This window comes from Zalophus californianus, chromosome 3 (assembly GCF_009762305.2).
Source record: "Zalophus californianus isolate mZalCal1 chromosome 3, mZalCal1.pri.v2, whole genome shotgun sequence".
NCBI classification, from domain to species: Eukaryota; Metazoa; Chordata; class Mammalia; order Carnivora; family Otariidae; genus Zalophus; species Zalophus californianus.
The window spans coordinates 183,785,616-183,802,189 of NC_045597.1; the positions used below are offsets into that span (position 1 = coordinate 183,785,616).

General features: G+C 39.9%; 1 protein-coding gene and 1 pseudogene across 1 annotated transcript; both read right to left on the minus strand.

Annotated features, from left to right (window-relative positions):
* Nucleotides 1-1,463: 1,463 nt before the first annotated feature.
* On the minus strand, nucleotides 1,464-12,949 carry TM4SF20 (transmembrane 4 L six family member 20). The gene is given in 5 exon segments (XM_027590099.2): nucleotides 1,464-1,752; nucleotides 3,478-3,551; nucleotides 3,553-3,636; nucleotides 7,352-7,418; nucleotides 12,768-12,949. Coding segments are annotated over 5 exon segments (696 nt in total).
* Nucleotides 12,950-13,546: 597 nt separating this feature from the next.
* On the minus strand, nucleotides 13,547-14,990 carry LOC113919649 (annotated as a pseudogene).
* Between the last annotated feature and the right edge of the window lie 1,584 nt (nucleotides 14,991-16,574).

Below are 16,574 nucleotides of genomic sequence, written 5' to 3' on the forward strand. Positions count from 1 at the left end.
ATTTATTTTTTTTAATTGTGGAAGAATGCAAACAGGAAAATAGAAGAGTATAATGGGGGCGCCTGGGTGGCTCAGTTGGTTAAGCGACTGCCTTCGGCTCAGGTCACGATCCTGGAGTCCTGGGATCGAGTCCCACATCGGGCTTCCTGCTCAGCAGGGAGTCCGCTTCTCCCTCTGACCCTCTTCCCTCCCGTGCTTTCTATCTCTCATTCTCTCTCTGAAATAAATAAATAAAATCTTAAAAAAAAAAAGAAGAGTATAATGGATTGCCATATACCTGTCACCTAAATATAACAACATTTTTCCATAGCTTCATTTTTTGGGTGAAGTATTTTAAAAACATGATACTTCCCCCCAAACACAGAAATATACATTTCTTTAAAAATAAGAACATTTTCCTGTGTAACCATAAAACCATTGTCAGGACTAAAAATATTAACAGTAATTCTTTGATATGACTTAAACCAATCCCCTCCCTCCCTCCCTCCCTCCCTCCCTCCCTTCCTCCCTCCCTTCCTTCCTTCTTTCCTATCTCTGTCTGTCTGTCTATCTAAGTTGGCTCTACACCCAACATGGGGCTTGAACTCAGGACCCGGAGATCAAGAGTCGAAAACTCCACTGACTGAGCCAGCCAGGCGCCCCCCTAAACCAATCCTTGTACAAGTCTCCCCAGTTATCCCCCAATGAAATGAGTCTACAGAACACCTTTCATTGAATCCTGTCTCTGTTCTCTTAATCTGGATTAATTCCCTCAGCCCGCCCCACGTTTTATTTTTCCTATATTCCTGTTGAAAACGGGGCTATTGTCTGCTTACTGCCCCACCTTTTGGATTTGTCTGACTGTGTCCTCTTCCCCAGATTGCCTATAAGCTGGAAATTAGGTCTAAAACCATTCGGGTTATCTGTTTATTCAAGTATAAAGAAATACCATAAAGAAGTTCCATATTTTCACTTCCAGGATAACTTCTGTTCCTTCCTGTCCTCCCTTCCTCCCCGTCTTCCTTCTCCTTTCTCCCTCTCTCCCTTCTCCCTCCACACACAAGAATATAGAATTACAAAATTCGAATATTACAGAAGTACCAAAAGATACAAAACAAATTGAAAACTTCTCTCCACCTTTCCCCAAAGTCAACCACTGATGATTGTTTTTGCTTTATACATGAAAGGCTGATTTTTTTTTAATCAGCTCAAAGATGACTTTTGGCCTAGGGGGACTCATACAGCTTTCTAGACAGTGTTCCATTTTTGAAATTCTAAAAGAGTGTCTTTTATTTTTTTTTAAGATTTTATTTATCTATTTGAGAGAGCACAACCTGGAGGAAGGAGCAGGCTCCCCGCTGAGCAGCCCCCCCCCATCCTCCAGGATTAAGACCTGAGCCACCCAGGTGCCCCAAAGAGTGTCTTTTAAATGCAATTCTCAAATGATTCAAAACTGCTAATATTTCCATTTTATTACCATGAAACTATACAATTCTACTTCTCCGCTTAGTGACTCCACACAGACAGCCAAGGAAACTGATGACCATCTGACTGAGCCCAGACAGGAGCTCCAGAATCCCCACAAGCAGTAGGCCGAAAAACACTGAGAAATGGATCACCCTGTGTTTGTTTTCTTTAGAATTGAAGTGCAAGGTATATTTTCTCCAGTCCCTGGCCATGAAGCCATCGATGGTGAGATTACTGAAATCAGTAGGAGAGAGGCAAGACTCATTGAAGAACCACTGCAGATTGAAGGATTCTGGATGAATGTCGCTGAAATGAAAGAAACGATGTAAGATTTTCAGGAATATCACTTACCATGAAAAGAATGCATCATCGTGCCCAGAAAACGGCAAGTATACTAAAACAGCAAGTCCTTTGGAATACTGTGCCCAGAAGCTGTAGCTAGGATCTGGGTTTCTGATCATATATCCATGTACTCTGACAGCTACAAAACTTTTCTTGAGTATCTGCCCCATCCCTCAACCAGCATTTCTATAGTACCTACTCTTGGGTTGAACCATATGAAATTTTCTATGTCAGAAATGGTCGAATATTCTTAATCTCACATGATTCAACCTAATTATACAGGCGGTCCTCTACTTGCTAAAGACAGGTAAATTAAGGAGCCCACCCCCCCCTTGCGGAGCTCAATTACAGAGCTCAATTCTTAGTACAAAATTGCAGTGTTGCATCTGCTCTTAAACTGGCTGTACTTTTACTGACAAAAGGCATGTTAAAAAATGTCTGATTAAAGGGATTTGTACCCATTATAACAAGGTATGGAAAATGAGAGACTTCTAGCCCAAACGCCATCTGCCCTAAGATGATTTTCCCCCCAGTTTTTCTACAGAGTAAGGCTAAGTATTCTTAGAGAGTTTGCATTTCTGGATACCAACAACTGACATTTATCCTGGGAAGACAACAGTATTTTCAGCACATGGAATGGGAGTATGCTTTTTGCAGTTTGCTGCAAGCATGGGATCCGTCTTGTAACTTTTTCTGTTACTATGTCTCCCCAGTTACAGTGGCTCTTATCTCCAGAGCTTAGCCTGGTGACTGGTGAGTTATTCTCTCCTAAGGGCCAAATGTGTAGAGCATCTGCGCTTGAAAGGTCTTATTTTAAACTATAGATCTACTAGGAAAGGGATTTTTTTTTTTTTAATTTTGAGTCACAACAACTGCAGTATGCAAATTTTGAGAGATTATTTTTCTTAAGGTAGCAAGAGAAAAGGAGGGGGGATTTTTTTTTTTCGTGTAATTACAAAAGCGAATTCTGGTTCTTTTCCAAACTGAGCAACATACAGATAACCAAGAGTCAGATTGTTCTTTTCTTCCAGTTTTACAGATTGTGCCTAGATTCAGGCACAGAACCATGTGACAAGTCTGAAATGAGCCACTTACAAGTAACTCCTCAATATTATCACTATATGAGTTAACCTTGATCCATTCCCATGCCTACAGTATATTTGCAGTACTTCTGCATGAATCCATCGACTGCTTTTGTTTCTCTTAGAGCTTATAAGTAAGGCTCTAGATTTTATGTATTGCGTTTTTATTCCATTTTTTAAATTATAAAGGTAACACATGATTAGGACTGAGAACCTGAGTTAGTTCAGAAGTGTAGAAACTCAGTGCTCCCTTCACTTCCCCAGGGCATCCCCCGTGGCCATTCTTCAAGGATAAAAGTTAAGTTTCTGGTGTATATTTCTAGAAATTCTTTATACACAGACACACATGCAGCCACGGGATAAGCCATCTGAGTCAAGTACTCCTTTTGGACAAGATTCCTGCCCTTCCCGCCACCCCCCAAAACCATTCTGGGTGTTTCCTCCATTTCTGTGAGATTGTACCAAGTGGGATTAAGGTGCTAAATCCCTAAGAACCTGTGTTCCACTCATTCCATCAAAGCACAACATGGCACCGTGTCAGCACCACACTATTCTCATGGAACTAGCTGCAGCATGTAAGACAATCCGTGAAAATCAGGATACTCACCTCAAGTTATTGAATGAAAATTCACAACTGGAAGTGCTGTTCTCTTGAGAGTTACAAATGAGAGGACCTTGATAGGTCCGAGAGAGCCTGGATAGATACCAACATGCAATACACAGCACCAATGACCGTGATTACATTCAGAAGTGATGACAGAAGCACCTGGAAAATAAAGGAGGAGCATTGGCGCCCGTTCTTACGTGTTCTGGTCTGTTTCAAGACTCAGCCGCAGGTGCAGGCTTCTGATCAACTGCTGCTGGTCTCCAGGCCCCCCGTGGTCTTAGGTCTTAGGATCTCCATTTGATTAGGTCTGAATTATCCAAGAACGAGGACAGCAAAGTCTCTGCCATTTGATTAGACTTACTAAAAGATTGTTGGGGGGGCACCTGGGGGGCTCAGTCGTTAAGCATCTGCCTTCGGCTCGGGTCGTGATCCTAGGGTCCTGGGATCGAGCCCCATGTCGGGCTTCCTGCTCAGTGGGGAGCCTGCTTCTCCCTCTCCCACTCCCCCTGCTTGTGTTCCCTCTCTTGCTGTGTCGCTCTCTGTCAAATAAATAAATAAAGCCTTTAAAAAAAATTTAAAAAAAAAAAGATTGTTGGGCTTGCTACTGTCTCCAGAAAATCTGCACTTTTATATACCTGAGTCTTGTCTGTTTCAAGAGACCACTGACATCTGGTACTTCCTCCCCATTCTGTGTACTTCCTACTCCACAGAACCTGGACTAGATCTTAACCACCCACATTTTGGTGTCTGGTCTTCGGACTCCCAACTCTTTCATCCAGATTTGGCCCTGATGCTGTGAGTGGCTAGTGGTCCCCATTCTGCAGGGACCAAAAATAGTGTAGTGTTAAGCAGAGTTTCTCAACCTCAGCACTGCTGACATTGGGCATTTTGTTTTGGGGCCTTTCCTGTATGTTCTGGGATGTTTGGCAGCATCCCTGGCCTCTACCCACTACATACCAGTAGCAGTCCCTCCACCCTTCCAAATTGTGGACAACCAAAATGTGCCCCAGACACTGCTGAATGTCCCTCTGGGGGGCAGAACTGCCCCTGTTGGAGAACTATATTGTGTTAGGGAGAAAGATTGTAAGCCTTTAAGCACCTTTCATTTCATAAAAGAGAGTCAGAGAAAGCAGAAAAAAAAGCATGGAATTTGCCAATAGGAAATGTTATGGCCCAAGTGAATGTTGGTATATGTGTATGCTTTCCAAAAAAAAAGCTCTATGTTGCTTCAGTGAAGTTGTTAGTCAATGATAATTATGACTTAAAATCTGCAGAGATGAAGGAATACTTGTCCTATTCCTTGGATGCGATAATACTACTGCTTCCAGAGGGTTTAGGAGACCTGACTTAAATGAGTAGGCAGAAGAAGTGGCTTCCTTATGTACCTTATGCATGTTGTGGGATATTGGGCTTTACATATATTATCTCATTTAACCCTTTCAACAACCCCAAGTATTATTCCCACTTTATGGATGAGAAAAGTATAATTCAGGGAGGTTGGCAAACTTGTCAGAATCTCATAGCTGGGAAAATGCTAGTGCTCAGATTTTAATCACCACACCAGAATTCATCGAGCTGAAAGCACAGAACGATGGACTTGGAGTCTAATTCAAATCCAGATTCTTCCACACTATCGTGGCCTGTGCCAGTTAATTTGCTCATCAAGAAATGCACTGTTTATATTTTGGTCATTTATTATTTCTAACTTCTTATCACTACAAAGGGGCCTGGCTATAGAACTGATCCTGTGGGGGTTCATGTAAATGACTCCACAAAACCAAAGCATTTGGAAACAAAACCAAGAATTGGACAAAGGGAAGGAGCAAGGAACAGTTAAAGTATGGGAAATAGTTGGAACAGTTAATACAGGAGATAAGCCTTGGTGACCCCATCTTCCACCTCAAGATCTAGCCTTTATCAGCTTTATGATGCTTTGGTCTTTTCTAGACTTGGAAGATACATGATATGACTTAAACACCAGTCTTCCCATGACTGCCACGAAGTGAGAAAAGTGCCTAAAACACTTTATTGCATATAGTCAATATAAGCTGGAAATTTTAAATAAATAGCCAGCACCACTATTATTAATAGAGCATGAGCTGTATTATATAGCACCCCCCCCCCCTTGGCGCTCCAGAGTTCCTGTAGCTCCTTGGCACATAATAATCTGTAATGTTGCTGAAGCATGAATTCCAATGATTTTCAAGGTTGGTATGGGGAAGAAAATCCTGCTGAGTTAAGCCCCACACCTGCATGAAAAGGTGTCTTGCTTATTCTCAATGTATGGCCCTCCAAGGACAGAAAAAACCTAAGTGATCATTGAAAAGATGACTTGTCATTAAAGACATGTGGGGGGAAAAGATTCTTAATGGAAATATGATTTGAGACAAAAATCTAGAGAAGTGTTCTGATATTTTACAGTTCAGGGATTTAGAAATATCTCAAGATCTTTCTCAAGAATGTAAGTACAATATAGAGGTAATACAAAGTCAAACTTCAAATTATAATTTAAAAAGAAAAATGCCAGAGAGGAGAAACTGAAAACTAATGTTTATTGATATTAGTTATCATAGTCATCATTAGTTATCTTAGTGGTTTTGAGACAAATAAGGTTGTAGAGTTGGAAGTGTTCTGAGCATAGTAACAGAAGGTTAACAAATATTCACTTCCTTTACTTTTAACTTAGTTATAATTTTATACATAATGGGTGCACAGTAAAAGTTTTGGTGTTTAAGTCATATCATATATCTTCCAAGTATCTATGGTGTATCAGGAACAAAGATGGACTATCAACAATTAGCAAAGTAATTATAATCCTAGATAAATATCAAATGTCAGAAAAGGGTAATTTTTAAAAATATAAATGTGTAATACAGATATAAATACGCACGCTTTTAAACACTGGGTCTCACCCCTGGGGTTGCATTGGAATCACCTAGGTGCTTTTGAAAAATACTGAATCTCTGGGGGCCACCAGGCATTGATATTTTTAAGATCATTCTGGTTGATTCTAATGTTCTCATAAGGCTGAGCACCATTGTTTTCAAACCTCAAGCTCAGCCAGGAATACTTACTATGACTGCTTGTTTACTGATCTACTCCCTCCCTTAGAGAATAATGAGAGTCCTCAGTGTTACTTAATAACAATGGCCATGGCATAAATAGCGTAAAGATTGTGAATTTTGGAGTCTGATGGATTTGGATAAAAATTCACCTACTTACCAGCTGTACTACCCTGGCAAATTATTCTCTGAGGATCAATTTCTCAGTCAATGAAACAGAGACCATAATATTTCCCACTTAGTGGTTTTGAGAGAATTAAATAAGGTTGTAAGAGTTGGAAGTGTTCTGAGCATAGTAACAGAAGGTTAACAAATATTCACTTCCTTTACTTTAACTTAGTTACAATTTTGGTAATAATGGGTGCACAGTAAATGTTGGGAAAAAAAAAACCATTGTCTCCTTTAACTGTATAAGGACAAATTATTCTGATCCTAGCAAACCCATCTTTCATAGAATTGAGGGTACACTTTACTGAAGTCTTTTTAGACACACCACGAAAATAACAAGTATTCAAGAATTATGAAATTGATTACAGCTCTGGGTGTGCCTTCGAAATCTCCTTTCTTTGAAAAAGTTTAGGTTAGTGAAACTGGAGATTGAGGAAAGGTCTGAAGACTGACTCCAAAGCTAAGTTCTTATGGGGAACAAAAAGAAAAAAGAAAAACTTCACACTTTTCATAATATCATGTAATCGTTGTAAATTGCACATTTCTATGGCTGTGGTCCTGCCACTGACTAGGCAGATACTGATGACTCATCGGTCACCGACTGTTCTTGTGCTTTGGCTCCAGGCCGATGGCACCATACTCACTCCAGTTCTGTTGTTGCAGCACGCTCTTCTTCTTGCTGCCAAGGACATTGTTGTTGCTGGAATGGCCCGGAAATCACATCAACAGGAACGATGAATATGATTACTTCTCATCAGATGGAAAAAGCACTCATCACCACCTCCCACGGTTGTGGGAAATCAAGGCTCAAGAGAACAAAAGGGGAAATTTGGCAATATCCCTTGATCTCGTGTACTTTGGGATCCCCATTTCAACCACGAAGATTAAAGTGGGGGAGGGCTGGGACACCTCAGGATAACAGCTTCAAACTCCTCCATCTACATTCTTACTCTCATCTTTAGAGAGACTTGGATTTTAAATGGATTAAAATGAGTTAGTTATTCATTGTTTTGGAAGGAATGTGTCTGAAAGAATTGTTTGCATCATCCAAAATTCTTTTTTTTTTTCCTTTCTTCCTCTTCTTTTTTTTTTAAGTTACTATAATCTATGACCACTTACCCAATTTCCCAAAAATTGTACAAATTAATCTGGCAAGCACCCAGAAAAAAAATTGTTTGGTTGGCAGTTGGGAACTAAGAACTCTGTCCCCACCCTTTCCCACTTCCTAACTTCCCTCCCACCCCCTGATTTTGGGAAAATGTTTTGGGAAAAAATTTCCCAACCCCTGATTTAGAGAGCGTCACCACCATCTCGCCCGTTACCAAGCTTATGACCGGAGCATTATTTTTGGTTCCACGTTCTCCTTTCTGCTCATGTATCCATGACAGGTCATGAGCTCACTTTTTGGGAATCCTGCATATAGTCCCTTCTATGTCAGGGGAGATGAACATTGCTGAGGAAAACTGTGAGAAATGATGCCGCATTCTCAGGATTAGGTTTCAATTTTGAGTAATATCTAGTCAGCAGCCATGAGTAGAAATTCTTACGGGAAAAAGTTTTGTATCATTGAAGAGTGAAATATAAATCATTTCCTTCCACTGTAGAAATTTTAGCCGTGAACTTTATCTGCTCTCTCAGCACAACTGCCCTAAAGCAATTCTCTCTTCTTCCTCCCATTCTTGTTTTCTAATGTTTTATTGAGTTCTAACAACAGGCCAGGTACTGTTGTAGGTGTTGAACATGGTTCAGTTCATTCCAGCCTCATAACAATCCCATGAGGTAGGCGCTAGTATTACTCCCAGTTTACCAAGGAAAAGAATGAGACACAGCAAGTTTGAGTGACTGGCCTAAGAAAGTGGATGAGTGGGGATCCAAAGCTAGGCATTTGGGGTCCAGAGCCCAGACTCTCAACCACGACTCTACACTGGCCAATTCTGACAGTTCTCTCTTCCTCCATAGAGTCTATTCATTCTCATCCTCCACTCCCCTGCCCCCACACCACCACCTGACTCATCTCATCGTCCTCCTTACTGCTTTTTCCCTGATGCTTCTTTCCAAGCCCACATCCACCTTTGTTCTTTTAGAACGGGTCTAAGATCTGCACCTTACAAGGCAGCTTTCCTGACAAACTTCACCCCGTTCTGACCATGTGCTGACTCCATGTCACTTGTGGAGAACAGAGTATTGTTATCAAGCTTTGCTTATATATTGCCTTGAACACCAACACTCTTATAATTCAGGGGGCACAGGTACGTATGACAGCCCAGCCACTCTGGGGCGTAGCTTGAGAGCCCAGGAGAAAAGGAAAAATAAATTTTAGCTCTCAAATAGGTGTTAGCATTCATGGACTAAGCTTCCTTTGTTGTACTCATAAGCTATATTGTCTTCTGAATTTAAGGAACAAATAATTTAGAACAGAAACTGGCAAACTGTGGCCCACCATCTCTTTTTTTATAAATAAAGTTTTATTAGAATACAGCCATGCCCATTCACTTACATATTGTGCATGGCTGCTTTCACACATCAATGGTACAGTTGAATAGTTGTGAGAGAGACTGGATTGCAAAGCTGCAAATACTCACTATCTGGCTCTCTATAGAAAAAATTTCCCAACCCCTGATTTAGAAATGTAATGAGTCTGTTAAAGGTAAAACAACATTAAGTTACAACTTAAATGGATAAATCATTCCATTTTCCTTATTGATGTAAATTAAACTCTAACTTTCTGCCTCCAGAAAGTAATTTATCTCAAAAAAGCTGAACGTTTACTTTCATAGTTCTCCCTTGCAAAGGTGTTTTATAAAGTAATAATGGCTTGCGGTATATGAATCCTCACCCAGTTGACTTCATGACATCTTAACACATCTTTGTTCCATCATTATAGGTAACTTGATAATTCACTGTATTTCAATCATTTTGTCCATTCAAAGTTTTGGACGTTGGAGGGGCTCTTTATAAGATGGACAATAAAATGTGATTTTATTTTATTTTTTTTAAGTCATCTCTATACCCAACATGGGGCTCAAACCCACAACCTAGAGATCAAGTTGCACCCTCCACCGACTGAGACAGGCACCCCTGGACAGTAAAATATGAAAGTATGTGCGTGCATATGTAACTGAATTATAATAAATCTTCCAGATAATCTCCTGTGAAAATGAGTAATTAGGAAAATACTCTTTCTCTTCACTTCTTAAGCACGCTTGAATGCATGAGTTTTTGTGAAATTAAAAATCTTCATAGACATTTGTTTTTATAAAAAAGTAGTATTGGTGGGGTGCCTGGGTGGCTCAGTCATTAAGCGTCTGCCTTCAGCTCAGGTCATGATCCTGGGGTCCTGGGATCGAGTCCCGCATCGGGCTCCCTGCTTGGCGGCAGCCTGCTTCTCCCTCTCCCACTCCCCCTGCTTGTGTTCCTGCTCGCTATCTCTCTCTCTCTTTCAAATAAATAAATAAAAAATCTTTAAAAAAAAAGAGTATTGTTCATTTTTTCTTATAGAAACCCATACTTTTATCCAGCTTTAGAAGTAAGGTAGTAAACAGTTTTACAAATGAAGTAATAGAAAGCTTTTAGATCATTAAAACTCAGATAGAATGCAACTTTGGGGATTTTTCTAAGTACTTGAACATGAGAGTAACACACAAAGCCATAGTTCATCATAAATATAAAAACTACATTTTGAGAATACTTGCTGTACATAATATCTTCTAATTTGGTTAACGTTCAACAATTTGTTAGGACTTTAATAACTGATAAATTATCATTATGTAATAAGCGCACTCAATGAATCAGCATGATTAAGATCAGACTTCCAACTGATCTCACATAAAAATAAAGTGGCCTTTATATTTTTTAGAGGAAACATTTCAAGTCTTTCTTTTTAGTACCTGAAAAAAAAATAACATGTATTGATTTTTCCACTTAGCAGACAATGACTGAAGATAATTTTGTAACATCTACTCTTAGTCATGGTTTCAAAAGATGAAAATGTTCACCTCTCTTTTCACTAAATCATAAAACCATAAAATGAATGCATATTTTATGAAGTAATCAATAATGAATTCCATAGTATTAGCTACTTCCTGCAAAATCCCGTTTTTGAAGAAAATTTAAAATGCCACAGCAATTTTAGAAAGATTTCAAGAGCTATGACAAGAGTACTATCACAGGTAGTGAATGCTTCCTTATTAACTTTTCTGTGTGTTTACAAGTATATGAAGAGTTCAATATTTTGAATGATTCCCTTTGAAAAAGATATTCTTTCACATTCTATCTATAGCCAAGGAGCATGAAAATGTACCTGTACTCTGAGCCCTTCTATCATCTACCAGTCTGCTCGTGAGCCTAGTCTAGAGTTTGAGGCTTAGTCTATAAAATGCCTATTGAAATTTTCAAGTTGTTTGCTGCCTTGATGACCTTCTACAGTACTGCGCAATAGAGATTCCTCACGTGATTCCGCATCTTCATTAATACTTACTGAGCATGATAAAGTAAAAGTAGTCAAAGAACCAGGAAGTCCAGATTTTCTGGAACTGTTTCACAGATTTATTTCACCTTTCTATGCTTCAGTTTCCTGGTCACTTAAATTCACGGATTAGGTTATGGATTTTATCTTTCCCCTTTGTCAATTGGAGATAGCTGTTGAGGATTATGGTGCTAATACTGGTGGAAAACAGAGCTTTGGAATCAGATAAATCTGGAATTGAGTTCCACACCTACTATGCGCCTTGTTAACACTCCTCACCTTCTGTTTGCTGATCTGTTAAAATACAAATGGTAATATCTGCTTAGCCAGATTATTAGATGAAATGAGATAGTGTAAACCCAGTAGCTGGCACAGAGAGTACTCTCCGGGCGCCCTTCTCTGTGTCTTCACCCCCTCACCTTCCTCCCCTCCCCCCACCAACATAAACACACATGGAATGTAGGTGTGTACAATCACCACCTCAGGCTCCATTAATGTGGGCAAGAAATTGTTTTTGACTGAGACATGTTTTGTAGTAGAGCCAGTTTATAGTTAAAAAGACGTGACTTATTCTAAGTGGATTGTTTTAACTGAGGAATTTTGGGGGCTTCGTGGAAATTGCCCTCATTGGTTAGACTTGGCGAGCTGCTCCTGTCTTTTGGTCTAAGCAAGATGCAAGGAAGCTCATGCTATTTAAGTAGAGAGAAGCTTCTAGAAGGGCAGAAAGCAGACACAAGGATTGGTACTGTTGATCACTTTCTCTCAGCCTGGAAGGGAACTCTCAGGGTTGTTTGAAGAAATAGACCCTCTGCCTAAAGCAAGGTGAATAGATTGCTCACGATGTTAGAGGGAAAGAAACTGTTGACTTTTGGGGCATGCTTCCTAAAATGGCTTTTTGGGGCCAATGTGGTCTCAAATCCAGTGTGCCAGCCAAAGGACAAATTTTTTTTTTCTCATTAAACTTTTGTTTTAATGGGTCTCAAAATTCTGTGACAGATTTTTGGTCAAGTTGTTTCCATTAAAAAGTACTGATTTTAAAAACGAATAACTTTGTTTAAGGACAAATTTTTATCCAAAGTTTAACATGTAATGACCCAAGAGCGTTTTCAGAAAGTCTGGGCTAAGACCAGCAGCGGGAACTCATCACCACTTAAACACACGCACGTTCAAACAAAAGCTCATTTCTCGGACGTTAAACAGACTCCCTTAGGTACCACTTACCACTCCTGTATTCCTGGAGTGAATACTTAGAGACTAGTATTGGCAAAGGAAAACTGAGGGAAAGGATTCAAAACACCTTGAACGCTAACTTTAAAGCTTAGAAGAACAGCATAACACATGTGAGGTAACAGGATAGGTAACAATCCAACCAACTTTTATCAAATTATTAGTTTTTTTCCCCAAACTCCCTAGTCCATACCACAGTTCATTTAAATTGTCATTCTTCACTGATGAGAGTATAAATTAATACCATTCCACTGCTCCTGACAGTATCCTGAGCCAAGACATAGTCCACTGTAAAGCTGATGGTGTTTAGGAGTTTGGTAAAATAGGCAGTCCTTTCTCCAAATCAAGCCAAATAAATGTTACTCACCATTAGACCTGCTCCTATAATCCCTGGGAGCCACCACTCAAAGCAAGAGATGGGGTTGTGAAAAAATTGGCCTTCATCCACAAAGTTGACAAGGAGAGGGATTGCCCTGAGAACTATTCCCAATAGAAGTAGAACCAGCAAGCTGAATCCATTGCAGGATGTCCACCCTTCACAGCAGGTCATGGTCACCCCCCGGTTCAATGAGAAACCCTTGTCAAAGTGGCTGCTGGCATGGCACTGTCTTGCCTTTTATTCTGAGCCTTCTAGTTAAAGTTTAGAACTTACGAAAAATAACTGTGGGAAGTTCAGAGTCCATCCAGGAGGGCAGGGCAGGGCATTATTATGAGAACTGTTGCAGGAAGTAAGTTGGATTTTCTTCCTTCCTCCCTTCCTTCCTTCCTTCCTTCCTTCCTTCCTTCCTTCCTTCCTTCCTTCCTTCCTCCTTCCTTCCTTCCTTCCTTCCTTCCTTCCTTCCTTCCTTCCTTCCTTCCTTCCTTCCTTCCTTCCTTCTTTCTTTCTTTCTTTCTTTCTTTCTTTCTTTCTTTCTTTCTTTCTTTCTTTCTTTCTTTCTTCCTTTCTTTCTTCCTTTCTTTCTTCCTTTCTTCCTTTCTTCCTTTCTTTCTTTCTTTCTTTTTTTTTGCAGTTCGTTATATATTTATTAACGACAACCATTTATCGTTTATAAAAAAATTGCCCTGATATACACAAAAATTTCCTGACGATGGTTATTAAAAACAGCTACTCCCACCCGCTCCCCTTGTGTCCACCCCAATAGTCAATCTACACTGGCTTAATCTGGAAGTGTAATCCAGTAAGACTGAAGACAAAACACTTCAGGTTCTGGGCAAGATAATAAAATACCTGTAAGCCTGCTGGACCCTTGGATTGAGTCCAATTTTTGATGTTGTTAAAGAAACGTGTTCATCTCCAATGACAATGTCAAACTCCTGCCAGCCCACCCTATCAGAAGGAGGCCACAGAGCATCATCCTTTCTGGTTATCACGCTGCCAACAATTATTCTCCTCAGTATCTCCATCGCACTTTGATGTACATAAGCCTGATCATGACATCATTTGTGTAATTGCTATTGTTGGCACATCTCGATTTCCCATCAGGTGGGAACTAAAACTACAGGAATCTGAGGTCAAACTTGCCCTTGTGACACATGTAATAATGCAGATAAAGGTCACTCTCCCTGGCTCCATAGGGGAAGGAAGGTGGGGGAAAAAATCTGTAATTTCTGTTAGATACATTTATGAAAGAAAATAAAGAGATGAAAACAAAAAAAAAAAAAAAGGAAAAAAGAAAAAGATATGTTTCCTTAATTTACATTTTACTAGTAGGCCTTATAAAAAGTAAAAACAAGAATATCCATTTTATAAAAAGTATGTTTTCCTGTTGTATCGATATTATTACCACCTACGGAAGTTCCTTAGTTTGAAAATGTTCAATTAAAAAATGAACATATATGAAACAGAAAATAATTTTCTCTGCTGCAAATGTTCTTGATTAGTCAAAATGTTAGGGCTCGGTTTCAGGCTGTATGCTCACATACACAAAATGAAGAAATTTTTTTGATTTCATATTTTTCCAGTCCTTATAGACGAATCCATTTAGAGGTGGCCTGTCCAAGGCTAGTGGGAGCTTCCATTAACACTGGAAGACTGACAGTGTTCAAGTATGGACACCAGAACGAAACGGGAATAGGAGAAAGATGGGGGGGCAGATTATCATGTCTTACTTTCTTCGAACCTTGAGCGCTTACTTGGTTATGCCCAGTATATTTCTGGCCTGTGGCTTCATGTTGTCTCCCTACTAGTTTGTGAGCACCTCAAGAAAAGTTTCCATCAGTTGGGATAGGCTTTTAAATACCAAAGCTCTCACTCATGCGAACTGGCCATTGTAGATCAACAAGAGGGCTCTGCTTATGGTTGTTACTGAGAGATTCAGGGGCACAAACCATTTCTATCCCAGCTTTCACAATTGTGGAGGCAGAATAAAAAGATGTGGTGAGCCACATACTGGGTCTGAACGTTTTTTTGTCCAGAAGAGATCCACATCACGTCTTTTCACATTTTCTTGGCCAAATGGTCACTCAGTTATGCTTGAGTTCAAGTGCGTGATGAAATACAAACCGATGTGCATCCAGAAGAGAGTCAAACATAGGCCGCTCTAATACCTTCCATGCCCGCCTTCTGTAATCCCCTTTCCAGCCCCGAGCATGGTCTCAGCAGATGTTATGGGGAATGATGAATGGGTGGATGAGTGAATGCAGAAGTGGGGTCAGTATAATCCATAAGCTCAGGTGTCATGGTCTCGGAGAGGGGCACACCAACCTATTAAAGCAGGAGGGCACACTGTGTGTGTTCCATGGGGTGACCCTGAAACATTAGTTCCAGTTTCCAGTTCCAAACAGATTAAGAATACCCCATCCATCAAAAATAAAAATAAAAAATTATAAAGTTAAATAAAAAAAACCATCCACCTATCACCATAGCATGCCACTGATAATGATGGAAGGAACACCAGTACAGAAGACCCTGCTATAGCAGCACAGAGAGAAAGGGGATACATCCATTATATGATTTGTATACTTCTGCATGGTTGAGGAATCTAGAATAATTTCATATTTATTTTATAAAAATTAACAATTAAAAACTGCCATCCTGGGGGCACCTGGGTGGCTCAGTTGGTTAATGTTTGACTCTTGATATCAGCTCAGGTCTTGATCTCAGGGTCATAAGTTCAAGCCCCACATTGGGCTCTGCACCAGGCATAGAGCCTTCTTAAAAAAACAAAACAAAACAACAAAACTACCACCCCATTGAATTATACAAATTATATGACTATGGAAATATTATGGAATCATAATTATATATAAGTGAATTATATATTTATTACTGAGATGACTACATGGGAAGTGGTAGTCACTTATTTTCAGATGTAGACTTCACAATTTCAAATCCTTTCCCATCTTCATAGGAGCTGAATTAAAGAACTGTTTAGGTACTAGTTTATTCATAGGGACCTGAATTTGTTAGACTATACCTGACTTTGAGATTCTAAGACCAAAACTAAGTAGCATGCTTTGCTAGCAGCCATAACAAAACTTACTTCCGCTTGGGTTTGGTACTCTTTACACTTGTGGCTAAAAGTAGGTATTTGAAAAACTGTGTAAAAATGTAGACATATAGGGGCACCTGGGTGGCTCAGTCATTAAGCGTCTGCCTTTGGCTCAGGTCATGATCCCAGGGTCCTGGGATCGAGCCCCGTATCAGGGTCCTGGGATCGAGCCCCTCATCGGGCTCCCTGCTCAGCGGGAAACCGCTTTTCCCTCTCCCATTCCCTCTGCTTGTGTTCCCTCTCTCGCTATGTCTCTTGCTGTCAAATAAATAAATAAAATCTTTTTTAAAAATGCAGTAATATAGTCTGTATTATTAAGGGAAAGATATTTCAGGATAAAGCAGAAAAGGGAATCTGCTTTCAAATGAAGAGAAGGAGCAGAGCAGACAACTTTTAAGGTAACTTTCTGACCCATATGCCTCCTTCTGTAAAAACAATCCCCACAATTTACACGAGGAGAACCTCTGTATCTCATTTGTATTATGGAACTTTGCTCCCCTGGTCATTGCTAATTAGAATACCAGTAGAGAGAGGAGCTTAGCTCTTCCGATCTCTCCCAGGAGTTTAGAATTGAAAAAGATACTAGTTATTCTCTGCTATGCATGAAATGGGAAGACATGCTTATCAGTTAGGATTAGGCTTTAGTTGCATGTAAAAAGAAATTCAAGATAACAATGGCTTAAG